A 27,191-nucleotide genomic window follows, 5' to 3' on the forward strand; every position below is an offset into this window, starting at 1 on the left:
TGTTTTCTTTGCTCTGAGTTGCAGTAACTCTCCGTGGTCCTGAATCAGTAGTTAATCCTGTATTTGACTGTTGTCTGTTGGAACTGTTTCTTTGAAACGATGTATGTATTTTTGTCCTTATATCACGGTGGCGTATGAATGCATTTCTAAGAGATTAGATTAGCCTAAACAATGCAATTATCACAGCAGGTTGTAATATGGATTTTTCTGGCTTGGTTCCCTCGTGATTAACACACACCGTGACTGTTGTGCCGCTCTTGTGTCCGTGTGCTGTCTCTCTGTGAGCTGTGTCCTGTTTTGATTGTGTCGTAAAAGCATTGCTTCTCCTCCTTCTCCTGGCGCTTTCAGTGATGCTCTGTTTGTTATTTTCTTGAGTTTTGAATTTGATTTGATGTATTGGAAATGTTTTCTCCAACTGAAGGACTAGGTCCAATAGTCACGGTTCGCCATTGGGAGGAGATGCAGGGAGTTGTGGAGGTTGGGGACCTATACAGGCAAGGAGACAGATGGCTCTAATTGAATGGAATGGGTAGCAGGTAACTAGAGCTTGTGTCAGAGCTGAATGGAGATAATAACCGGTTACGTTCACACAGCACCCTGCTGTTCCCGCTCTCTCCCACATATGAGGCTTTTGGGAGCGCTCTGTAACTTGACTGAAAAGGGGGAAGAAATGCTGTCAGAACGTTCGGAAATGACATGTTTATTCAGTATTATCTTCTTTGTGAAAGAGTTCCCAAACAATATTCTGAATTGGGAATAGAGCCACTAGTATTGAATAATATGTAGGCCTTACTGTATACACTGCGCTACGTTGCTGCTGCAGTTTACTTCTGCCGTGGCTAGCTACTACCATCATCTGACAAATGGGCTTAACGCAGGACTGTTCAATTCCAGTCCTGGAGGGTCAAAACACTTCTGGTTTTCATCCTCTCCTTTAAACAGGGACACCAGGTAAGTGCAATTTAACTACCAGTTAGAAACAGAAACCAGCTTTTAGCTATCAAATTTTCTATATGTGTCGACATAAGGTAGTCGGGTGAAGGTGATTCAAGAAATAACTGAAAAGTTATCTTGGCAACTACATGTTATGGCAAATACTACATCTAGAAATGGAGACAAACAAGCACAGCTAAACAATGTGACAATGGACTGAGTAGCTGACGAAGTGAGTTTAGAGACGCTACTGACAAATTCGCACTGGCAATGAGAAACTGTCTAAGCAGATTAATAAAATATCTGATGTTAAAAAAATCTAAACTGATATGGCTGAGCTGGGTGAACATGTAGAGAAGGCCGAAACCGAACAAAATACATAATTACGAGGCTTACTGAAAGATTAAACGGGATGGAGGTCTTCAGTTGCCGTTCAAATCTTCTTTTCGTAAATTTCCCTAAAGCTGTAGAACAAACGGAATGGACGAATTCCTGGAAAAGGTCATACCAAAACTATTGGGCCAGTAGAACTTCACACGGGCTCCCACAATTGAACAAGCAAATCAAACAGGTGGCCCGAGAGGGGACACGAGCAGCAAAGGGGAGCAGGGGCATCATTGCAACATTTATATTGATTTAACACTTTTTTGGTTACTACATGATTCCATGTGTGTTATTTCATAGTGTTGATGTCTTCACTATTATTGTACAATGTAGAAAATAGTAAAAATAAAGAAAAAACCTGGAATGAGTACGTGAGTGCCAACTTTTGATAGGTACTGTATATATACACAAACGTATGTGGACACACCTTCAAATTAGTGGATTTTGCCATTTCAACCACACCCTTTGCTGACAGGTGTAAAAAAAAATAGAGCACACAGCCATGAAATTTCCATAGAAAAAAATTGACGGTAGAATGGCCTTAAGAGCTCAGTGACTTTCAACGTGACACCGTCATAGGATGCCAGTGGCGGGAAAAAGTACCCAATTATCAGACTTAGTAAAAGTATAGATACCTTTTTTAATAGAAAATGACTCAGGTAAAAGTGAAAGTCACCCTGTAAAATAGTATTTGGTTTTAAATATACTCAAGTATCAAAATAAAAATGTTGTTTCAAATTCCTTATATTAAGCAAAGCAGCTGGCCACATGTTCTAGTTTATTTATTTACAGATAGCCAGGGACACGCTCCAACTTGGACATAATTTACAAACGAAGCAGTTTGTTTAGTGAGTGCCAGATCAGAGGCAGTAGGGATGACCAGGGATGTTCTCTTGATAAGTGTGTTAATTAGACCATTTTCCTGTCCTAAGCATTCAAAATGTAGCTTGTACTTTTGGGTGTCAGGGAAAATGTATGGAGTAAAAAAGTACATCATTTTCTTTATGAATGTAGTGAAGTAAAAGTTGTCAAAAATATTAATAGATAAGTACAGATACCCCAAAAAACTACTTAAGTGGTACTTGTATTTTTCTTAACTACTTTACACCACTGTAGGATGCCTCCTTTCCAACAAGTCAGTTTGCCAAATTTCTGCCCTGATAGAACTGCCCCGGTCAACTGTAAGTGCTCTTATTGTGAAGTGGAAAGGTCTAGGAGCAACAACGGCTCAGCCACGCAGTGGTAGGCCATACAAGCTCACAGAACGGGACCGCAGAGTACTGTAGCGTGTACAAATCATCTGTCCTCAGTTGCAACACTCACTACTGAGTTCCAAACTGCCTCTGGAAGCAACTTCGGCACAAGAACTGTTCGGCGGGAGCGTCATAAAATGAGTTTCCATGACCGAGCAGCCGCACACAAGCCTTAGATCCCCATGCGCAATGCCAAGCGTCAGCTGGAGTGGTGTAAAGCCCCCTGCAATTGGACTCTGGAGCAGTGGAAACGCGTTCTCTGGAGTGATGAATCACGCTTCACCATTTGGCAGTCTGACGGGCAAATCTGCGTTGGCGAATGCCATGAGAACACTACCTGCCCGAATGCATAGTGCCAACTTTAAAGTTTGGTGGAGGTGGAATTAATGGTCTCATGGTTTGGGCTAGGTCACTTAGTTTCAGTGAAGGGTAATCTTAACACTACAGCATACAATGACATTCTAGACGATTCTGTGCTTTCAACTTTGTGGCAACAGTTTGGGGAAGGCCCTTTCCTGTTTCACCATGACCATGCCCCTGTGCACAAAGTGATGTCCATACAGAAATGGTTTGTCGAGATCAGTGTGGCAGAACTTGACTGGCCTGCACAGAGCCCTGACCACAACACCTTTGGGATGAATTGGAACGCTGACTGCAAGCCAGGCCTGATCACCCCACATCAGTGCCCGACCTCACTAATGCTCTTGTGGCTGAATGGAAGCAAGTCCCGGCAGCGGTGTTCCAACATCTAGTGGAAAGCCTTCCCAGAAGATTGGAGGCTATTATAGCAGCAAGGGGGTGGCATATTCCATATTTATGCGATGTTGAATGTGATGTTCGACGAGCTGTTGTTCACATACTTTTGGTCATGTAGTGTGTGTGTATATATACTGAACATAAATACATTTAATAGATTTTTAAGGAGTTACAGTTCAAATGAGGAAATCAGTCAATTTAAATAACTTCCTTAGGCCCTAATCTATGGATTTCACATAACTGTGAATACAGATATGCATCTGTTGGTCATAGATACCTTAAATTAAATTTGGCCTCGCAATGGACCTAAGAATCTAGTCACGCTATTTTTGTGCATACTCATTACCATTGATATAATGCAATTTTGTTCATTGTCCGTAGCTTATGCCTGCCCATACCATAACCCCACCTCCACCATGTGGCACTCTGTTCACAACATTGACATTATCAATCCACTCACCCACACAACGCCATACACGTGTTCTGCGGTTGTGATGCCGGTTGTACATACTGCCAAATTCTCTAAAACGACGTTGGAGGTGGTTTATGGTAGAGAAATTAACATGCACTTCTCTGGCAACAGCTTTGGTAGACATTCCTGCAGTCACCATGCCAATTGCATGCTCCCTCAACACTTGAGACATCTATGGCATTGTGTTGTGTGACAAAACTGCACATTTTAGTGGCCTTTTATTGTCCCCAGCACAAGGTTCACCTGTGTAATGACCATGCTGTTTAATTAGCTTCTTGATATGCCACACCTGTCAGATGGATGGATTATTTTGGCAAAGGAGAAATGCTCACTAACATGGATATAAACAAATTTGTGCACACAATTTGAGAGAAATAAGCTTTGTGTGTATGGAACATTTATGGGATCTTTTATTTCAGCTCATGAAACATGGGACCAACACTTTATATTTTTGTTCAGTGTATAATATTATTATTTAAAAAAATGTATTGCATAGAGACATAGTCATTAAGCAGTAACCTGCATTAAAAGGAATAGCCACTACCGAGGCACCAATATGGTTGCTCTCTCACCTCTGCAACAGTACATGATGGATTCATGCAGGAATCATCAACAGGGAGGAGTGGAAAGAGAAACATGAAGGATTTATTGTTAAAAAAATAATAATAAGATGTCTTGTGAATACATGCCCACTAAGAAGCTTGAGGGTGATCAACACTATTCTCATTGTAGCCGTTAAGTAGTGTATCAGCACCTTTCATAATGTATGGAGTAAATATGAGACACAAAAATATGTGAAGACCCTTCTCAGTATCACGTGTTGTGGATAATACGTAAGATGGAATGTCAATGGAATTGTTCAACCAGCTACAAGAATTAAGGTATTTTCTTATTTGAAAAATAATAATGCCAACATCTTTTTTTAATTTTATTTTATTTTTTATTTTATTTTTACAAGAAACTCACTTTTTTTTTAGCAGTGAAAGGGGAAGTTTTTGGCGACCTTGAGATAGGTTGTCCTCCACCTACTCCTCAAGATCCAGAGAAGTATCAATTCTCATTTATACATTTTTTTACTACAGAAAAACGCCCAAATGGACGTTTTATAATGCTTAAAGGAAATCTGGCACAAGAAAAAGTCACTTTGCTGAATTGTTATTGCGCAAGTGAAGATGACCCAAAGTTCATTAATGACCGTATACTGAAACTATCTCAATGTGAGGCAATATTATATGGGGGGGTGATTTTATTTGTGTGCGGGATGCAGATCTAAACAAATCATCAACTAAACTGTATACTATTCCTAACATGTCTAAGGTATTAAACCACAACAGATCCATCTCGTTGATATGTGAACTGTGGAGATATTAACATCCAACTGATAGACAATACTCCTTTTACACTCATGTCCACAACTCATATTCAAGTATTCACTTTAAACAAATTTGTAAACCTTTCTTCATTTGACTGTTTCTGAGTGTAAATACCTTTGAATAATTAGACTATAGCCCAATAAGCTCAAACCTCCTATGCCAATAATAAAGACATGGTGATTCAACACAATGTTCCTTGGAGATAAGGAATTTACCTCATATCTCAACACAGACATATTTGGGTAAGAAACTGTAGATAATGAAGTTTGACCAACTGTTGTCTGGGAAGCTCTCAACGCATATATGAGATGGTGTATCATGTCTTACTCTTCACATTATTTCTAATTCATAAAGAATTAGAATTACTAGAACCATAAATCCACGACTTAGAAAGAAAACAGTTTAGATAGAAATGCTGACACCCTTCAACAGTTGAACACTTTGAAGCTCAAATATTACACGAACACCTGCTGAGACTGCTGCCATGAAACCCAAGCAACAATATGTTGAGCAAGGTGAAATTGCAGTTGGTAGCGTAACAATTAATTGATTTCAGAAGGATCCAGTCTTTAAAACATTTATTACAACTGTATCAGTCCGAAAACAAAAGTTCAACGGATGAAAGTATTCATACCCATTGACTTACTCCACATTTTAGTGTTACAGCCTGAATTCAAAATGGATTAAATTGTTGTTGTTTTTTCTCCCATCTGGTCACAATACTCAATGATGATTATGTGAGAACATGTTTTTAGAAACGTTTGCTAATTAATGAAAATGAAATGCAGAAATATCTAATTTACATTCACACCCCTGAGTCATTACTTTGTAGAAGCATCTTTGACAGCAATTACAGCTGTGAGTCTTTCTGGGTAAGTCTCTTTCTGGGCTCCCGAGTGGCGCAGCGGTCCAAGGCACTGCATCTCAGTGCAAGCGGCACTGGATTCGAACCAGTACCTGGTTCGAATCCAGGCTGTATCCCATCTGGCCACGATTGGGAGTCCCATAGGGCGGCTCAAAATTGGCCCAGCATCGTTATTGACCCAGCATTTTTATTTTTACCAATCCAGCATTGGAAAACCTCCATAGTCTTTGTGGTTGAATCTATGTTTGAAATTCACTGCTCGACAGAGGGACATTGCAGAGATCATGTTAAACAGGGGTGAGTCCTTATTATTTTACTTGTTAAGCAACTCCTGAACTTACTTATGCTTGCCATGACAAAGGGGTTGAATTCTTATTGACTCAAGACATTTCAGATTTTCATTTTTTATTCATTTGTACAAATTTCTTAACATCATTTTGCTTTGACATTATGGGGTTTTGTAGGTAGGCCAGTGACAACATATCTCAATTTAATCCATATTAAATTCAGGCTTTAACAACAACAAATGTGGAAAAAGTCAAGAGGTGTGAATACTTTCCAAAGGCACTGTATGTGAACCAGAGAAGATGAATATGGATAGAAACATTACCCCAGATGAATTGTTGGCCATCAATAATTTACAAAATGGAAAATCCCAGTGGAATTTTTAAGACACTTTGTCTCAAATTGCTAAAGTCCATGTTACTTATGCTCACAGCAGCTCTAGAGAGAAATGAACTTCCCCAGTCACTATGTTTGGCTACAATCACCCTACTTAAAAATAAATGAGGATCCATTGTAATGCGGATCCGTCTGCCCAATATCACTCTTGAATGTGGATTATAAAATCATTGGTAAGGTATTTGCTTTTTGCATAGAAACGGTAATGCATAGTTTATTCATTCAGATCAAACAGGATTTATATGGAACAGGATGTCTTCAGAGATCTTGCTCTATTTAAAATCAAATTTTATTTGTCACATACACATGGTTAGCAGATGTTAATGCGAGTGTAACGAAATGCTTGTCCTTCTAGTTCCGACAATGCAGTAATAACCAATGAGTAATCTAACCTAACAATTTCACAACAACTACCTTATACACACAAGTGTAAAGAGATGAAGAATATGTACATAAAAATATATGAATGAGTGATGGTACAGAACGGCATGGGCAAGATGCAGTAGATGGTATAGAGTACAGTATATACATATGAGATGAGTAATGTAAACATATTAAGTGGCATTGTTTAAAGTGGCTAATGATACATTTATTAAATCAAATCAAATTTATTTGTATAGCCCTTCGTACATCAGCTGATATCTCAAAGTGCTGTACAGAGACCTAGCCTAAAACCCCAAACAGCAAGCAATGCAGGTGTAGAAGCACGGTGGCTAGGAAAAACTCCTTAGAAAGGCCAAAACCTAGGAAGAAACCTAGAGAGGAACCAGGCTATGTGGGGTGGCCAGTCCTCTTCTGGCTGTGCCGGGTGGAGATTATAACAGAACATGGCCAAGATGTTCAAATGTTCATAAATTACCAGCATGGTCCAATAATAATAAGGCAGAACAGTTGAAACTGGAGCAGCAGCACGGCCAGGTGGACTGGGGACAGCAAGGAGTCATCATTTCAGGTAGTCCCGAGGCATGGTCCTAGGGCTCAGGTCCTCCGAGAGAGAGAAAGAAAGAGAGAATTAGAGAGAGCACACTTAAATTCACACAGGACACCGAATAGGACAGGAGAAGTACTCCAGATATAACAAACTGACCCTAGCCCCCCGACACATAAACGACTGCAGCATAAATACTGGAGGCTGAGACAGGACATCAATTTACATCAATTTTACGTTATTAAAGTGGCTGAAGTTGAGTCAGTATGTTGGCAGCAGCCACTCAATGTTAGTGGCCTTAAGATAGAAGCTGTTTTTCAGTCTCTCGGTCCCTGCTTTGATGCACTTGTACGGTCCTCGCCTTCTGGATGATAGCGGGGTGAACAGGCAGTGGCTCACTACCCTCTGGAGAGCCTTACGGTTATGGGCGGAGCAGTTGCCGTACCAGGCGTTGATACAGTCCGACAGGATGCTCTCGATTGTGCATCTGTAAAAGTTTGTGTGCGCTTTTGGTGACAAGCCGGATTTCTTCAGCCTCCTGAGGTTGAAGAGGCGCTGCTGCGCCTTCTTCACGATGCTGTCTGTGTGGGTGGACCAATTCAGTTTGTCCGTGATGTGTACACCGAGGAACTTAAAACTTACTACCCTCTCCACTACTGTCCCGTCGATGTGGATAGGGGGGTGCACCCTCTGCTGTTTCCTGAAGTCCACGATCATCTCCTTTGTTTTGTTGACGTTGAGTGTGAGGTTATTTTCCTGACACCAAACTCCGAGGGCCCTCACCTCCTCCCTGTAGGCCGTCTTGTCGTTGTTGGTCATCAAGCCTACCACTGTAGTGTCGTCTGCAAACTTGATAATTGAGTTGGAGGCGTGCATGGCCACGCAGTCATGGTTGAACAGGGAAAACAGGATAGGACTCAGAACGCACCCTTGTGGGGCCCCAGTGTTGAGGATCAACAGGGTGGAGATGTTGTTACCTACCCTCACCACCTGGGGGCGGCCCGTCAGGAAGTCCAGTACCCAGTTGCACAGGGCGGGGTCGAGACCCAGGGTCTCGAGCTTGATGATGAGTTTGGAGGGTACTATGGTGTTAAATGCTGAGCTGTAGTTGATGAACAGCAGTCTCACATAGGTATTCCTCTTGTCCATATGGGTTAGGGCAGAGTGCAGTGTGGTTGCGATTGCGTTGTCTGTGGACCTATTGGGGCGGTAAGCAAATTAGAGTGGGTCTAGGGTGGAGGTGATATGGTCCTTGACTAGTCTCTCAAAGCACTTCATGATGACGGAAGTGAGTGCTACGGGGGTGGTAGTCGTTTAGCTCAGTTACCTTAGCTTTCTTGGGAACAGGAACAATGGTGGCCCTCTTGAAGCATGTGGGAACAGCATACTGAGATAAGGATTGATTGAATATGTCCGTAAACACACCAGCCAGCTGGTCTGCGCAGGCTCTGAGGACGTGGCTGTGGATGCCGTCTGGGCCTGCAGCCTTGCGAGGGTTAACACGTTTAAATGTTTTACTCACATCGGCTGCAGTGAAGGAGGGTCCACAGGTTTTGGTAGCGGGCCGTGTCAGTGGCACTGTATTGACCTCAAAGTGAGGAAAGAAGTTGTTTAATTTGTCTGGGAGCAAGACATCGTGGTCCGCGACGGGGCTGGTTTTCTTTTTGTAATCCGTGATTGACTGTAGACCCTGCCACATACCTCTTGTGTCTGAGCCGTTGAATTGCGACTCTACTTTGTCTCTATACTGACCCGTAGCTTGTTTGATTGCCTTGCGGAGGGAATAGATACCACTGTTTGTATTCGGTCACCTCTTAGATATGGTCAGCATAATCCAAATGAATATATTACCATGGTTGATGTATTTATTCCTGGCCCTGCCAGTTTTAATTCCATGTACATTTTTAAATAAAATAAATGTCCTGCTCTCAACTTTATTTGGAATGGAAAGACCTTGAGTCAAATTGACTGTTTTACACTTACCCTATAAAGCTGGAGTTCTTGGACTACCTCTTATGAAGATGTATTACTGAGATGCACAATTACATTCACTTAAACAATGAACAGCAGACTATCCTTGTGCATTTAGGAGTATCAAAGCCACAAAAGTAATACATTGTTATGTAAAATATATTCACTACTTCGGGTCCAAGGCATCGATGAAAAAAACAGACATTCCAGTGATTCTCAATTCCATTTGTATTTGGGGGAAATGTACATGCATTCATGAGGTGGAAAAACCTATATCATCAGGCAACCCCACCTTTCTGCCAGTGTCCTTTAAGTCCTGGTTCCAAAGTGGTATCATGAATTTTGAACGTGTACTATGATGGATCTCAACTGTCATTCAATTAATTACAGGAAAGATTAGGAATATCCAAGGCCGAGTTCTTCCAACACAGAAATCGTATTCAATTGCTTCAACAGAATCTGGATGAACCTAAAGGCATCTAGCGCAGAAAAAAATCTGAATGAAGCTGCTACGCCAAAGAAGTTGGTTGCCAAGTTATATCAAGGGTTGATTGAAACTATACCTGATGGTTCAGAATAGAGGTCGACCGAATATGATTTTTCAACGCCGATACCGATTATTGGAGGAGCAAAAATGCCGATACCGATTATTGGAGGAGCAAAAATGCCGATACCGATTTAAATCTGCTTTTTTTTTATTTTTATGTATTTGTAAATAATGACAATTACAACAATACTGACTGAACACTTATTTTAACTTAATATAATACATCAACAAAATCAATTTAGCCTCAAGTAAATAATGAAACATGTTCAATTTGGTTTAAATAATGCAAAAACAAAGTGTTGGAGAAGAAAGTAAGTGCAATATGTGCTATGTAAGAAAGCTAACATTTAAGTTCCTTGCTCAGAACATGAGAACATACAGCCACCAATGGTGCAAGTTCTCCCACTTAAAAAGATGAGAGCGGCCTGTAATTTTCATCATAGGTACACTTCAACTATGACAGACAACATTGTAGCATTTTTTATGAATTTATTTGCAAATTATGGTGGAAAATAAGTATTTGGTCACTTACAAACAAGCAAGATTTCTGGCTCACACAGACCTGTAACTTCTTCTTTAAGAGGCTCCTCTGTCCTCCACTCGTTGCCTGTATTAATGGCACCTGTTTGAACTTATCAGTATAAAAGACACCTGTCCACAACCTCAAACAGTCACACTCCAAACTCCACTATGGCCAGGACCAAAGAGCTGTCATAGGACACCAGAAACAAAATTGTAGACCTGCACCAGGCTGGGAACACTGAATCTGCAATAGGTAAGCAGCTTGGTTTGAAGAAATCAACTGTGGGAGCAATTATTAGGAAATGGAAGACATACAAGACCACTGATAATCTCCCTCGATCTGGGGCTCCACGCAAGATCTCACCCCGTGGGGTCAAAATGATCACAAGAACGGTGAGCAAAAATCCCAGAACCACACGGGTGGACCTAGTGAATGACCTGCAGAGAGCTGGGACCAAAGTAACAAAGCCTACCATCAGTAACACACTACGCCGCCAGGGACTCAAATCCTGCAGTGCCAGACGTGTCCCCCTGCTTAAGCCAGTACATGTCCAGGCCCATCTGAAGTTGGCTAGAAAGCATTTGGATGATCCAGAAGAAGATTGGGAGAATGTCATATGGTCAGATGAAACCAAAATATAACTTTTTGGTAAAAACTCAACTCGTGTTTGGAGGACAAAGAATGCAGGGTTGCATCCAAAGAACACCATACCTACTGTGAAGCATGGGGGTGGAAACATCATGCTTTGGGGCTGTTTTTCTGCAAAGGGACCAGGACGACTGATCCGTGTAAAGGAAAGAATGAATGGGGCCATGTATTGTGAGATGAAAAGAGAAAACCTTCTTCCATCAGCAAGGGCATTGAAGATGAAACGTGGCTGGGTCTTTCAGCATGACAATGATCCCAAACACACCGCCCGGGCAACGAAGGAGTGGCTTCGTAAAAAGCATTTCAAGGTCCTGGAGTGGCCTAGCCAGTCTCCAGATCTCAACCCCATATAAAATCTTTGGAGGGAGTTGAAAGTCCGTGTTGCCCAGCAACAGCCCCAAAACATCACTGCTCTAGAGGAGATCTGCATGGAGGAATGGGCCAAAATACCAGCAACAGTGTGTGAAAACCTTGTGAAGACTTACAGAAAACGTTTGACCTCTGTCATTGCCAATAAAGGGTATATAACAAAGTATTGAGAAACTTTTGTTATTGACCAAATACTTATTTTCCACCAAAATTTGCAAATAAATTCATTAAAAATCCTACAATGTGATTTTCTGGATTTTTTTTCTAATTTTGTCTGTCATAATTTAAGTGTACCTATGATGAACATTACACGCCTCTCATCTTTTTAAGTGGGAGAACTTGCACAATTGGTGGCTGACTAAATACTTTTTTGCCCCACTGTATGAAAGCTGGTGGTTCCTTTTAGGTTGTAGTTATTATAGGAATTATAGGACTATTTCCCTCTATACCATTTGTATTTCATTAACCTTTGACTATTGGATGTTCTTATAGGCACTTTAGTATTGCCAGTGTAACGTTTGAAACGCTATTAGCGCTCACTAACTAGCTAGCCATTTCACTTCGGTTACACCAGCCTCATCTCGGGAGTTGATAGGCTTGAAGTCATAAACAGCGCAATGCTTGACGCACAACGAAGAGCTGCTGGCAAAATGCACGAAAGTGCTGTTTGAATGAATGTTTACACGCCTGCTTCTGCCTACCACCGCTCAGTCAGATACTTAGATACTTGTATGCTTGTATGCTCAGTCAGATTATATGCAACGCAGTACACGCTAGCTAATATCTAGTAATATCATCAACCATGTGTTGTTAACTAGTGATTATGAATTATGTTTTTTTATAAGATAAGTTTAATACTAGCTAGCAACTTACCCTGGCTTACTGCATTCACGTAACAGGCAGTCAGTCTCCTTGTGGAGTGCAACGAGAGAGAGGCAGGTCGTTAGAGCGTTGGACTAGTTAACTGTTGTCAGCTCGGGGGATCCAACCTTGCAAGGTGAAAATCTGTCTTTCTGCCCTTGAACAAGGCAGTTAACCCACCATTCCTAGGCCGTAATTGAAAATAAGAATGTGTTCTTAACTGACTTGCCTAGTTCAATAAAGATTAAATAAAGGTGTAAAAAAAAAAACGGCGCCCAAAAATACCGATTTCAGATTGTTATGAAAACTTGTAATCGGCCCTAATTAATCGGCCATTCCGATTTAATCGGCCAACCTCTAGTTCAGAACCTATAAGGAAAAAATTAGAAAAGGATCTAAATTGAGGAGAACCATTGGTCACAGATATGTGAAAATGCTCATCATACCTGTTCCTACAACCTAAGACATAAACTACTGCAATTTAACATAATTCATAGGACTTGTTCACAGACATATCACATCTCTGTTGGATATGCAAAAAGCATTACATATTCTGTGGTCCTGTGTCAAACTGACACCATTTTGGGATATTTTTTTATTTTTATGTTTTTTAATTATTTTATTTTACCTTTATTTTACTAGGCAAGTCAGTTAAGAACAAATTCTTATTTTCAATGACGGCCTAGGAACAGTGGGTTAACTGCCTGTTCAGGGGCAGAACGACAGATTTGTACCTTGTCAACTCGGGGGTTTGAACTTGCAACCTTGCGGTTACTAGTCCAACGCTCTAACCACTAGGCTACCCTGCCATTTTATTGTGTCTAGGAATTTATATTCATCCATCTTCACGATTATGTCTGTTGAAAATGTAAATATTACTGATCAATATCAGAAATGTATAGCCGTCAATTGGAAAGAAGTATCTAGTTACAGATATGGTATATTATAAAGTTAAACAAACAATTGAGAGTTTTGACAATTTGGAGGACATGCAGTATGTTGATCACCTTGGAGAATGTTTTGCATAGTGGGCGTTTTTGTTTTCATATTTGAAAGAAAAATGTCAAAACAGAAACCAGAAGTGTTTCGACCCTCGAGGACCGCAATTGAACAGCCTGAATAGCCTGGGCTAAAGCAACATTATCTGCTCTGCAGCTTTTGTGCTTGTTTATTTCTATCCATTGGATTTAGTGTGTTTGGCATTCAGGTTGAGCTTCACTGGGCTCCTGCAGCATTGGGCTGCTTCACAATCCAGGCCTAACAAAGTAGCCTCATTAGCCATGAAGAGGAGGCTTGGTCAATTAAAATAATTCCCCGTTAGCACAGCTGCTTTGGTCAGCTAAATTTAGCTAGGGGAGCGCTGTGTAGTCTGCCTCTCGCCTTGATTTGATTTGAAACGGCTCTCCATAGCCGCACATCTTGGCTAATTAGTTCAAGAGGAGGAATATTTGAATAGCAATTAATGAGCTGCGGGATTATATGAGCCCCAATTTAAGTGCTCTTTCTGTGGATGAGCCCTGTGAGAATCCACAAAGAAGTGAGGTGATGTACCATAAGATAGCTGGCGGAATCAGTCCAGATGAGACCTGCTACCTGTTTGCACTGCAGCCAGGAGACCCTGAGGAATGGTGCTAGGTTGTCCTCTACTTGTTGATTTTATTTCTGTTGTCTCCTGTTGTGGTAATACTTTGTGACGTACTGGTATAGGCTTACTGCATTTTGATACAGGATACATTAAAACTGATCAGAAGCATGGCTTTATCATATCAGCAATTTTCAACCTGTTGAAGAATTGCTGCATAGAAACCCTTAACATTATACACTAAACAAAAATATACACAACATGCAACAATATTTCTAATATTTTACTGAGTTACAGTTGATACAAGGAAATGAGTCAATTGAAATTAATACATTAGGCCTAATCTATGGATTTCACATGACAGGGAATTCAGATATGAATCTATTGGTCACAGATACCTTAAAAAAAATTGTGTGGATCAGAAAACCAGTCAGTATCTAGTGTGACCTCTATTTTTACCTCATGCAGCGCGACACATCTTCACATGGTGGATTTTCTGGGTATTGGCGGGAAAACGCTGTCAAACACGTTGATCCAGAGCATCCCAAACATGCTCAATGGGTGACATGCTTGGTGAGTATGCAGGCCATAGAAGAACTGGGACATGTTCAGCTTCCAGGAATTGTGTATAGATCCTTGCGACATAGGGTCGTGTATTATCTTGCTGAAACATGAGGTGATGGCGGTGGAGGAATGGCAAGACAATGTGCCTCAGGATCTCCTCACAGTATCTCTTTAAATTGCCATTGATAAAATGCAATTGTTTACGATGTCCATAGCTTATGCCTGCCTGCCTGCCCATACCATAACCCGATTTCCACCATGGGGCACTCTGTTCACAACATTGACATCAGCAAACAGCTCAGCCACACGACACCATACACATTGCCTGATTTCTGCCCGGGTATAGTTGAACCCGGGATTCATCCGTGAAGAGCATAGTTCTCCAGCGTGCCAGAAGCCATCGAAGGGGAGAATTTGCCAAATGAAGTCGGTTACGACGCTCAACGGCAGTCATGTCAAGACCCTGGTAAGGACGATGAGCATGCAGATGAGCATCCCTGAGACGGTTTCTGACAGTTTGTTTGAAATTCTTCTGTTGTGCAAACCCACAGTTTCATCAGCCTGTCCGGGTGGCTGGTCTCCGACCATCCTGCAGCTGAAGACGCCGGATGTTGAGGTCCTGGGCTGGCGAGGTCACGTGGTCTGCAGTTGTGAGGCCGGGTTGGATGTACTACCAAATTCTCTAAAACGAGGCAGCTTATGGTAGAGAAATGAGCATTCAATTCCCTGGCAACAGCTCTGGTGGATATTCCTGCAGTCAGCATGCCAATTGCACGCTCCCTAAAAAATTGACATCTGTGGCGTTGTGTGACAAAACTGCACATTTTAATGGCCTTGCGTTGTCCCCAGCACAAGTTGCACCTGTGTTCTGATCATGCTGTTTACTCAGTTTCTTGATATGCCACACCTGTCAGGTGGATGAATTATCTCCACAAAGATGACATGCTCACTAACAGGGATGTTAACAAATGTTGTGCTCAATTTGAGAGAAATAAGCTTTTTGTGCTAATGGAACATTTCTGGGATCTTTATCTCAGTTCATGAAATATGGGACCAACACTTTTACATGTTGAATTTATATTTTTGACAGAATAAGTTGACTAAAACATTTATTATACACGGAGTGTAAAAAAACATTATGAACACTTTCCATGACACTGTCTGACCAGGTGAATCTAGGTGAATGCTATGATCCCTTATTGATGTCACCTGTTAAATCCACTTCAGTCAGTGTAGATGAAGACAGGTTTAAGAAGGATTTTTAAGCCTTGAGACATTTGAGACATGGATTGTGTATGTATGCCATTCAGAGGGTGAAGACAAAAAAATGTAAGTCTGCCTTTGAATGGGGTATGGTAGTAGGTGCCAGGCTCACCTGTTTGAGTGTGTCAAGAACTGCGATGCTGCTGGGTTTTACACGCTCAACAGTTACCCGTGTGTATCCAGAATGGTCCACCACCCAGAGGGCATCCAGCCAAAGGCAGGCCTGTGGTCGAAAATGGGTCATTGATGAAAGCGGACAAAGGAGGCTGACACGAATTGTGCAGAACAACAGATGGGTTACAATTAGTCAGCTGACAGTCCAGCGCAACATTGGTGCTCAAAGACCCATAAAAGAATGCACAACTCATCATACCTTGACACGAATGGGGTATGGCAGCCGACGACAGAGTTCCACTTCTTTCAGCAAAAATGTAAAAACTGAGGATGCAGTGGGCTCAGGAACGAAAACACTGGACCTTGGAGAATCTGATTAATCGCAGTTCCTGCTATTTCATGCTTTTGGGAGGACTAGGGTATGGAGAAAACCCCATGAGTACATGCATCCATCCTGTCGTGTGTCAGCATTGCAGGCTGGTGGTGATGTTGTGTTTTCATGGCACACATTGGGCCCTTTGCAACCTTTAAATTCCACAGGATATCTGAACATCATTGCCAGTCAGGTGCATCCTTCATGGCAGCAGTGTCTCCATCTGCAAATCAATTTTTTTTCAGCAGGATAATAATGCCCCAATAATAATAATGCCCCATGCCACAAGGCTAGGATTGTCCGGGAATGGTTCCACGGATATGCCAGTTAATTCCGCTTACTGCAGTGGCCTGTCCAGTCACCAGATCTCAATCCAATTGAGCATCTGTAGGATGAGATGGAACAAGCTATTCGGAGTAGAGATCCACTACCAGCCAACTGGTGGGAAGCATATGAGTCAACATGGACCAGAATCCCTGTGGAACGCCCCTACGAATTGAGACTGTTCTGAGGGCAAAGGGGAGTGCAACTCAATATTAGGAAAGTGCTCCTCATGTTTTGTACACTCAGTGTACATGCTTATTAAACATTATGCTAATTATACCTGTAAATTCATACCAAATTAGTAATGTCTTTATCAGGCCTGTACATACCCTGTTTAAATGTTTTATTGCTGGTCCCTTTAGGCTTTACTGTCACATTTGACACCTGCCGTTGGGCTGTAGGACGGACGCTGATTTTAACACCTGTGTGTTCTGCATAGCTTCCATCTCTTTCACGCCATTTCATCAGACGTGGAGTGGCACTGCCGACAGGCTTCTGTCGCTTCTACATCAAAGTGAGAGCTGCTTTACTTGCCACTCGTCGCTCCCAAACCAACAACAGGAGGAGAGGGGGAGGCAGAGTGGGCAGGAGTGGAGGATATAGTTGGGCTACCAAACCAAATATTTCTCCTTTTTAAGTGAGCAGATTGTTGTCAGGCTTGGGTTTTAGCTTTGGGAAAACAGTCGGCTACAGTGTCTCAATTAAACTTGATGATGAGTCACTTCTTTTCTTATTTTTCTCTACTCTGCTGCCAATGTTATCTTGTGAATTTTCTGGTTTTGTGTGGGCTGCTCCAGGCTAGAACAGAGGACACATTATAATATATAACAGTACAGCTTTCAACTTGTCATGTGTCACTTAACTCAAGGTCAGATTTCTACCTTTTTATTGCCTTTAATCTGACGCCTGTCACATTACTGGCATATCTTTGGCCTTGGAGCTGTATTTAAGTGTCTCAAGGTTTAGTGACAAAACAGACCCAGGCTAACTCAGCTTTTGGGTATTCACTATGTATGCTTGATGTGATGTGGTTTAGAGCTGCTCAGGATGATCTCCACCCTGTAATGGAGTACCGTCTGAAGTGTCTTGTCCTTCTCACCACAGTAGATACATATCCTATCACATGGTTCCAATGTTTCTGTGGGTTGCTTAAGCAAGGTGCATTTGGATTTCAGCATTGGCCATATATGTCTTAATCCCTAATGCCCCATGTTTCCTGTTAGGCCTAGTTATTGTATTAAAACATGGCATGTTTTTATTATTTTCTGTTATTTTCTCCCCATTCAGTTGCAGTACCATGCTGGCTTGGCGTCCAGTCTTCTTAACCAGCAGTCATTGAAGCGCTCAGCTAACCAAATGGGGGCATCTGCCAAGAGAAGACCCAAAGTCCAGCCCAGTACCCTGGTTCTGCCACCACAGTAAGTACAGCCCCTCTTCCTGCTTAAACATTTCCCTGATAGTTGCTAATGCAATGACTGAATGACTGAAAGATGAATGTCTCCCTCCAGTTATTTGTCTTTCTGTTTAGAGTTGTCATAGTCCAGAGGGATCATGTGACTAATACAAATGGTGCATTGTCTTATTTTGTTGTCTTAGACCTCTTGCTTTGATAGGAGAGTGATGAGAGTGGGGGAAGGGCATGCAGGAGGCCTGGTTGGAGGGACTGAGGGACGACGTCCCCTGTGGAAGATGAAAGTGGTTGAAGGAGAGCGGAAATAGTGGTCCCCCGCGGGCATAGTGCGTGGTCCCCAGCTGGAAATGCTGCTACAAAACAGAAATCCATTGTGTGTTGGGCTCTTATGGATAGTCCTTGATCAGTGTGGCATTGTACCCTTAATCATCTTTGTACGCTGGTCTTTGAAATCGCCCACCTTTTTTCACCAATGTGCCTTTTGATAGATATAGGCTTCGGTTTTCATAATGTTATTACAATGCAGCTTTCTGGTGGATCAGGTTTGCAGAATGTGTGAAAATGGCACCTGGTGCTCTCTTCTGTTCACCCTCACACCCCTTGTCAACAAAAGAAAGATCCTCACAAAATGTCAGATTCACTGGGTTTGAGTGACATTTCCCCCCCATATTTCCCATCTGGCACTTTAGCAGTTTTTGGCTTGGTAGGTAGGGCTGTCTTTGCTCAGTAAAGTGTCTGCACTCTGGATGTAAAAGGAAATATCAATAGTGGGCAACAGTGAAGGCACGGCTGTCACTGTACATCTTCCCTGAGCAGCTTCTCACTGTCCGATACCTGCGTTGTGCCGGGGTGACTCTGAGGTTTGGGGAAGTCTAATGGCTCCGTACAGCAGAGGAAGAGAGTGGATGAAGAGTGGGTCAAGGCGAAGCCAACCAGCGGCTCCTCTGTCAAACGTCATTGTTCTGATGAATTTGCCGTTTCTAAAAGGAGCAGCCAGCGCATGAATTATGCAGCACAACCTTTACGTTTTTTTTGCATCCACCCTCCGGCATTTTTCTTCTCTATGTAGCTACAGAAATGCCCCAGAAAGTGCACTGTGTAATTACATTATTCCAAAGAAATGTTGATGGTAGTGAAAATGATATGATAGTACTGAAAATGATATAATAATGGGTTTATGCAGACACTAGCTACCAAGGAGTCAAGTCCTTAACAGACACATTTCTGTTGGACATTAGATCAATGGCAGGCCATTAGAGACTGGCCAGGGTGAAGGTTCAAATCGAATCTGCTATGTCATGTGAGCTAATCCTTCAAAACAATCATGGTCAACGTATGGAGAAACCAGGTTATACAATCTAATAGCCTATTAGTCCAACAAGTCACAAGAAGAGTTTGGCATGCAGGAGTCAAGACTGGATGCTGAAGAGATGAAAAAATAATAGAATACATCTGACTGCTAACTAGCATGCCTCATGGTAGGACGTTGTCTGGGATGTGGCTTTGGTATGAAAGGGAGTTTCCAGATGCATATGAGAGAAGCGAAGAGGCAAAATTCTATTTGGCTGAATTTGCCGAAATGGTCATACCTGAACAGCAAACCTGGTTTTAAAAAACGGATAAAGCAACACCTCACGGCCTCTCCCCTATTTGACCTAGATATTTTGTGTTTATGTATTGATCAAATCAAATTGTGTTTGTCACGTACGCATGGTTAGCAAATGTGAGTGTAGCGAAATGCGTGTGCTTCTAGTTCCGACAGTGCAGTAATATCTAACAAATTCACAACAACTACAGTTTAAGTCGGAAGTTTACATACACTTAGGTTGGAGTCATTAAAACGAGATATTCAACCACTGCTCCAAAACCACCCCAAAAAAGCCAGACTACGGTTTCCAACTGCACATGGGTACAAATATAGTACTTTTTGGAGAAATGTCCTCTGGTCTGTTGAAACAAAACTAGAACTGTTTGGCCATAATGACCATCATTATGTTTGGAAGAAAAAGGGGGATGCTTGCAAGCTGAAGAACACCATCCCAATCATGAAGCACGGGGGTGGCAGCATCATGTTGTGTGGGTGCTTTGCTGCAGGACGGACTGGTGCACTTCACAAAATAGATCATGAGGGAGAAAAATTGTGGCTATATTGAAGCAACAGTCAAGAAGTTAAAGCTTGGTCGAAAAGCATACTTCCAAAGTTGTGTCAAAATGGCTTAAGGACAACAAAGTCAATGTATTGGAGTGGCCATCACAAAGCCCTGACCTCAATCCGATAGAAAATGTGTGGGCAGAACTTTAAAAGCATGTGCAAGCAAGGAGGCCTACAAACCTGACTCAATTACACCAGCTCTGTCTTGAGGAATGGGCCAAAATTCACCCAACTTATTGTGGGAAGCTTGTAGAAGGCCACCTGAAACGTTTGACCCAAGTTAAACAATTTAAAGGCAATGCTACCAAATACTAATTGAGTGTATGTAATCTTCTGACCCACTGGGAATGTGATGAAAAAATAAAAGCTGAAATAAATCAGTCTCTCTCTTATTATTCTGACATTTCACGTTCTTAAAATAAAGTGGTGATCCTAACTGACCTAAGACAAGGAATTTTTACTAGGATTAAATGTCAAATATTGTAAAAATAAATAAATACGGACCTTAAATGTATTTGGCTAAGGTGTCTGTAAACATCCGACTTCAACTGTACCTTATACACACACAGATGGAATAAGAATATGTACATAAATATATGGATGAGTGTTGGCCGTGCGGCATAGGCAAGATGCAATAGATGGTATGAAATACAGTATATACATATGAGATGAGTAATGTAGGATATGTAAACATTATTAAATAGGCATTATTTAAAGTGACGAGTGATACCTTTTTATTAAATCCATTTGTTAAAATGGCCAGTGATTTGGTCCTTTTAGTTTGTCCATGATGTGTACGCCGAGGAACTTTAAAACTTTCCACCTTCTCCACTACTGTCCCGTCAATGTGGATAAGGGGGTGCTCCCTCTGCTGTTTCCTGAAGCCCATGATCATCTCCTTTGTTTTTTGTCGTAAAGTGAGAGGTTGTTTTCCTGACACCACACTCCGAGTGCCCTCACCTCCTCCCTGTAGGCTGTCTCGTCATTGTTGGTAATCAGGCCCACTACTGTTGTGTCATTTCGAACTTGATGATTGAGTTGGTGTGCATGGCCACGCAGTCTTGGGTATACGGTAGAGGGCTGAGCACGCACCCTTGTGGGGCCCCAGTGTATTGGATCAGCGAAGTGGAGATGTTGTTTCCTACCTTCCCCACCTGGGGGCAGCCCGCTTAATGATGAGCTTGAAAGGTACTATGGTGTTGAATGCTGAGCTGTAGTCAGTGAACAGCATTGTTACAGAGGCATTCCTCTTGTCTAGAGGGGATAGAGCAGTGTGGTGGTGATTGCATCGTCTGTGAACCTGTTGGTGTGCTATGCAAACTGAAGTGGGTCTAGATATGTAGCTGTGTGCGCCATTGTAAAATTAATTTAGTTCTGTTATTGTCTATTAATGTTCTGTATTATGTCATTTTTTGTGTGGATGCCAAGAAGAGAAGCTGCTTCTTTCGCAACAGCTAATGGGGATCCTAACAAAATACCAAACGGTCAGATCACTGTATCAATGAGGCAGATCACTGTCATGCATATGTGTTAATACTCTAAATGGAGTCATGCTGAATGTAATCAGCTAAACTGGAACATATTTACTGACTCCTCTCATGCATAAGCCAACCTCCCTTAGACCGCTAGCTAGCCCCCCCCCCCCCCCCCCGGTCTGGATTATTATGTTAAGTGGTTAACACATTTAGGTTAATCATGCATCTCTTTGAGCTGCTAGAGTTGCTGCTCTGTCTAATCCAGAGACACAGTGACCGAGTTAGAGCCATCTATTGTTAAGATAAAGATAAATGTACGATTAAAGTCAAACTAACCAGTAAGCATGATCGTGATTCCAACTGACTGACTGATATCAGATCCATTTTTTCTCTGGAAGGGTACCACTACACACTGAGTGTACAAAATATTAGGATCACCTGCTCTTTCCGTGACATAAACCGACCAGGTGAATCCAAGGGTGAAAATTATGATACCTTATTGATGTCACCTGTTAAAACCCACTTCAATCAGTGTAGATGAAGGTGAGGACACAGGTTAAAGAAGGATGTTTAAGCCTTGAGACATGGATTGTGTATGTGTGCCATTGAGGGTGAATGGGCAAGACAAAAAATGTGTCTTTGAACGGGGTATGGTAGTAGGTGACAGGCCCTCTGGTTTGAGTGTGTCAAGAACTGTAATTCTGCTGGGTTTTTCATGCTCAACAGTTTCCCTGTGTATCAAGAATGGTTCACCACCCAAAGGACATGCAGCCAACTTAACACACCAGTGGAATGCTTTTGACATCTTGTGGAGTCCACACCCCAACAAATTGAGGCTGTTCTGAGGGCAAAAAGGGGTGCAACTCAATAGTAGGAAGGTGTTCCTAATGGTTTGTAATGTGTAGTAATATGGTGATATTGCATCTGCTTCTGGAAGGTCATCTGTGAGCTGTGCAATGTCATTTTGGTGGGAATTCAGATCATTGGGACAGTTGTGAACATCAATTCAGATTGCAGTTGTGTGATACTTGTGACAAGTCCACTCACATATTAACACGGTAACAGAACAAGAGTAGGAACATTTCTGAAACACAAGCTGTGTTGTGATCATTTCCAGATGGTGATCATTTCCAGGTGGTTTGTCTTCTCGATGAAGTTTGGGCCATCACATGGTTCTTCCCATTTTCTTTCATTGATCCCTAATATTCTGAAACCATTCTCTCCATATATTCTAGTGAGTCTGTGGACAAAATTCCAACAAAAAAATAGACACAGTATTTAAAGGGATGACTTAAGAGAAATGTACTGAAAAAGCCTATTGAACGAAAACTTCACGAGAAAATCTGTTGGCCAGTAAGTGAGTGTTTTCAGCAGTTGAATTACATTTATTTAGCGCGCACAGGGGAGCCATGCCTGCAAAGCCCGTTAAGCACCTGCACATGGTAAGTCTGAATACCAACTTACTGAGAAGTGAGTAGGAAAGACATGTGTAATAAAGGTGTAATATCCTATGTCGGAATCAGGCCCTATGTGCATTGGGTTGAACATAGGCAGTAGAGTTGCTTAATAAAGATGCAGAATGTCAATTGGCAGCATTGTAGGGTGCCAGGCGGCGGCCAGACAGTTACAAGACAAGACTTGTTCTTACATTCATACTGTATCTTCAAAAAGACTAGCTGCTACACAGACAGTCTAATCTTCATGTGTTTTCTTTTAGTCAAGTCCTATTTTTTTAATCCATATGTACAATCAACTCTCGCATAGAGTTAGGCCTAAATTCCCTGTTTGGAGCATTTGAATTAGGTTAGGGTTACATGATGATGTCCCAGAATCACCTGCTGCCCGCACCATGGAGGACTTGGTGGCAAGGGGTGGTTGACTTTCCCAATTCAACATTTAGAATATTCGGCTGTCAATGAAGGCTTAAATTGGGAAGCCAATCAGAGCACAAGGATGCTCTCCCCACAAGAAAATGAAAGTACATTTAGTCAGTCTACAGCGAGCTGAACGTTTTTGCGCCATTGTGTTTTCATCTTTAACCCTCCAAACCATCTATAGACTATTGTCTCTCATCAGGGCAACATTTGCTGTGAGCACACCAGGCATGACAGAGATCAACGTTTCTGAAGATTGTGCAAAGCTGTTGTAACCGATGTGAAATGGCTAGCTAGTTAGCGGTGGTGCGCGCTAATAGCGTTTCGATCGGTGATGTCACTGAGACCTTGAAGTATTGGTTCCCCTTGCTCTGCAAGGCCGCGGCCTTTGTGGAGTTATGGGTACCGATGCTTCGTGGGTGTCAGTTGATGTGTGCAGAAGGTCCCTGGTTCAAGCCCAGGTTGGAACGAGGAGAGGGACGGAAGCGCTATTTCATAGTTTTGATGTCTCCACTATTATTCTACAATGTAGAAAATAGTAAAAATTAAGAAAAACCCTTGAATAAGTAGGTGTGTCCAAACTTTTGATTGGTAGTGTATATATGTTATTTTTTGCCAGGTAGTAAACATTAGCTAGTGTTAGTCGGTTGTACCTGTGCCAAAACTCTGGCATTTCTTATCCTATAGCTTGTTCTCCATCTTTTGTTGTGCCAACATTTTTGAGCACTTATCTCAAACTTGTTTTCTCCTGGCTCTCTCTTGTTTCTCTTCAGCAGAATTGCAATACATATTGTATTGGCACGTAAGTATTGTGATAATATAGTTCTTGGCAATTCCAAGCCCTCATTAGGACAAAGGATGATATGGCAGCCACTTCAACACACAGAGGCAAATATTTGACTCTCTCAAACCCATCCTCGTTTTGTATTTAGGGAGCAGCTCAATATCAAGTAATTAGGGCTATGCTAATTGAGTATCCCCATGGTGCATGGTTTCGTTTTAGGGAAGTCAACTTTACATGGAGACTGGAAGAAACTTGCAAGAAAAACAGGCCGCTGTTTTTTTAAAAAGGTGTACGGAAGTTTTCAATGTTGAACCATACATGTACCAGGGGAATTTCTGGGGTGTCAGGCTCAAATAACTTGGTTTAGTTATAAGTGGAACTTGGAACTCCTAGCCCAGAATGGCAAGTATCCAACGCCTAGGGAGATGTTAATTTACAATACTGATTTGAGTCAGTGAAAATGTGTTGTGTTCTGGTTAAATGAGTTTCACTCCGTAGATGAATTATTAAGCAGTTAGATGTAAGAACAAGTCTTGTCTAGTAACTGTCTGGCAGACTGCACCCTACAATGTTGCCAATTGACATTGTTCTGCATCTTTTTTAAGCAACTCTACTGCCTTTGTTCAACCCAATGCACATAGGACCTGATTCCGACTTAGGATATTACACTTTTATTACACGTGCCTTTCCTACTCACTTCTCAGTAAGTTGGTATTCAGACTTACCTTGTGCAGGTGCCTAACCGGCTTTGCAGGCATGGCTCCCCTGTGCGCGCTAAATAAATGTAATTCAACTGCTGAAAACACTCCCACTTACTGGCCAACAGATTTTCTCGTGAAGTTTTCGTTCAATAGGCTTTTCAGTACATTTCTCTTAAGTCATCCCTTTAAAAATGGTGTACCTTTTTTAGTTGGAATTTTGTCCACAGACTCAGTAGAATATATGGAGAGAATGGATTCAGAATATTAGAGCTCAATGAAAGAAATCCACCTAAATACATGCATATTCGTCTCTGTTTCAGCACTAATTGGTACATTTTAAAATACTCTGATCTTGTAGATTATTTAGGGTAAGGAAAATATTTGTGAATAATATTTTTTTTTTAAACAAGTTAGGAGAGCCTTTAACAACATTCAGTTCTTCAACCCATGGTAATGTTGGAAGATTAGTGTACATAGAATTATAATAGGTCGAATAGTGTACAATAGTAGGCTATACACTTGTCTATTACCTGCACTAGCCATGGAACTGTGTGACAACACAGCCAAGTATTGTGCCATGCGTCGTGTTCAAACTGTTGCCGCTTGGTCTGCACTCCGCTAAATAACAATTTAATTAGCCCACATGTCTTTAAAAAAAAATATATACTACCGTTCAAAAGTTTGGGGTCACTTAGAAATTTCCTTGTTCTTGAAAGAAAATAAAAAATGTTGGTCCATTTAAAATAACATCAAATTGATCAGAAATACATTGTAGACATTGTTAATGACTATTGTAGCTGGAAACGGCAGATTTTTAATGAAATATGTACATAGGCGTACATAGAGAGGCCAATAATCAGCAAACATCACTCCTGTGTTCCAATGGCATGTTGTGTTAGTTTGAGAAACAGACGCCTCACATGTCCTCAACTGGCAGCTTCATTAAATAATACCCACAAAACAGCAGTCTCAATGTCAACAATGAAGAGACGACTCCCGGATGCTGGCCGCCTAGGCAGAGTTGCAAAGAAAAATACATATCTCGGACTGGCCAATAAAAAGAAATGGGAAAGATTAAAATGGGATTAAGATGGGCCTAGAAGGCCAGCATCCCAGAGTCGCATCTTCACTGTTGACGTTGAGACGGGTGTTTTGCGGGTACTATTTAATGAAGTTGCCAGTTGAGGACTTGTGAGGCATCTGTTTCTCAAACTAGATACTCTAATGTACTTGACTTCTTGCTCAGTTGTGCACCGGGGCCTCCCACTTTTTTGTTCTGGTTAGGGCCAGTTTGTGCTGTTCTGTGAAGGGTGTAGTACACAGCGTTGTACGAGGTCTTCAGTTTCTTGACAGTTTCTTGCATGGAATTGCCTTCATTTCTCAGAACAAGAATAGACTGACGAGTTTCAGAAGAAAGGTCTTTGTTTCTGGTCATTTGAGCCTGTAATCAAACCCACAAATGCCGATACTCAACTAGTCTAAGGAAGGCCAGTTTTATTGCTTCTTTAATCAGCAAAACAGTTTTCAGCTGTGCTAACATAATTGCAAAAGGGTTTTCTAATGATCAATTAGCCTTTTAAAATGATAAATTTGGATTAGCTAACACAACGTGCCATTGGAACACAGGAGTGATGTTTGCTGATTATTGGCCTCTATGTACGCCTATGTGGATATTCCATAACCAAAATTATGCCCTTTCCAGGTACAATAGTCATTTACGACATTAACAATGTCTACATAGTATTTCTGATCAATTCAATGTTATTTTAATGGACAAAAAATTAGTTTTTCTTTAAAAAACAAGGACATTTCTAAGTGACCCAAACTTTTGAACGGTAGTATATATTATCAACTGTTACTAATGATCCTCAGCAACAACCAGCTGAAGGGAACTAACAGTAAATTGACAGTTGAATATATGTGGTTATTAGTCCTACCGAGGGTCGATACTGATATTTGCTAATATTTAACATGATAGAAAAGAGGTGGGTTTGGCCGATAAATAAGACA

General features: G+C 41.5%; 1 protein-coding gene across 5 annotated transcripts in view; it reads left to right on the forward strand.

Annotated features, from left to right (window-relative positions):
- The window catches only part of med27 (mediator complex subunit 27), an 89,038-nt gene that overhangs the window by 26,854 nt on the left and 34,993 nt on the right, over positions 1-27,191 (forward strand). For all 5 annotated transcript variants that reach the window (XR_010461468.1, XR_010461469.1, XR_010461470.1 and 2 more), the window contains exon 3: positions 18,072-18,202. Coding sequence is in view for 2 of the 5 variants with exons in the window: in XM_029637249.2 (XP_029493109.1) it covers positions 18,072-18,202 (131 nt within the window). In the remaining 3 variants the exon portion in view is untranslated. The remainder of the gene's footprint in view (positions 1-18,071; positions 18,203-27,191) is intronic.

Source organism: Oncorhynchus nerka, linkage group LG27, assembly GCF_034236695.1.
Source record: "Oncorhynchus nerka isolate Pitt River linkage group LG27, Oner_Uvic_2.0, whole genome shotgun sequence".
Taxonomy (NCBI): Eukaryota; Metazoa; Chordata; class Actinopteri; order Salmoniformes; family Salmonidae; genus Oncorhynchus; species Oncorhynchus nerka.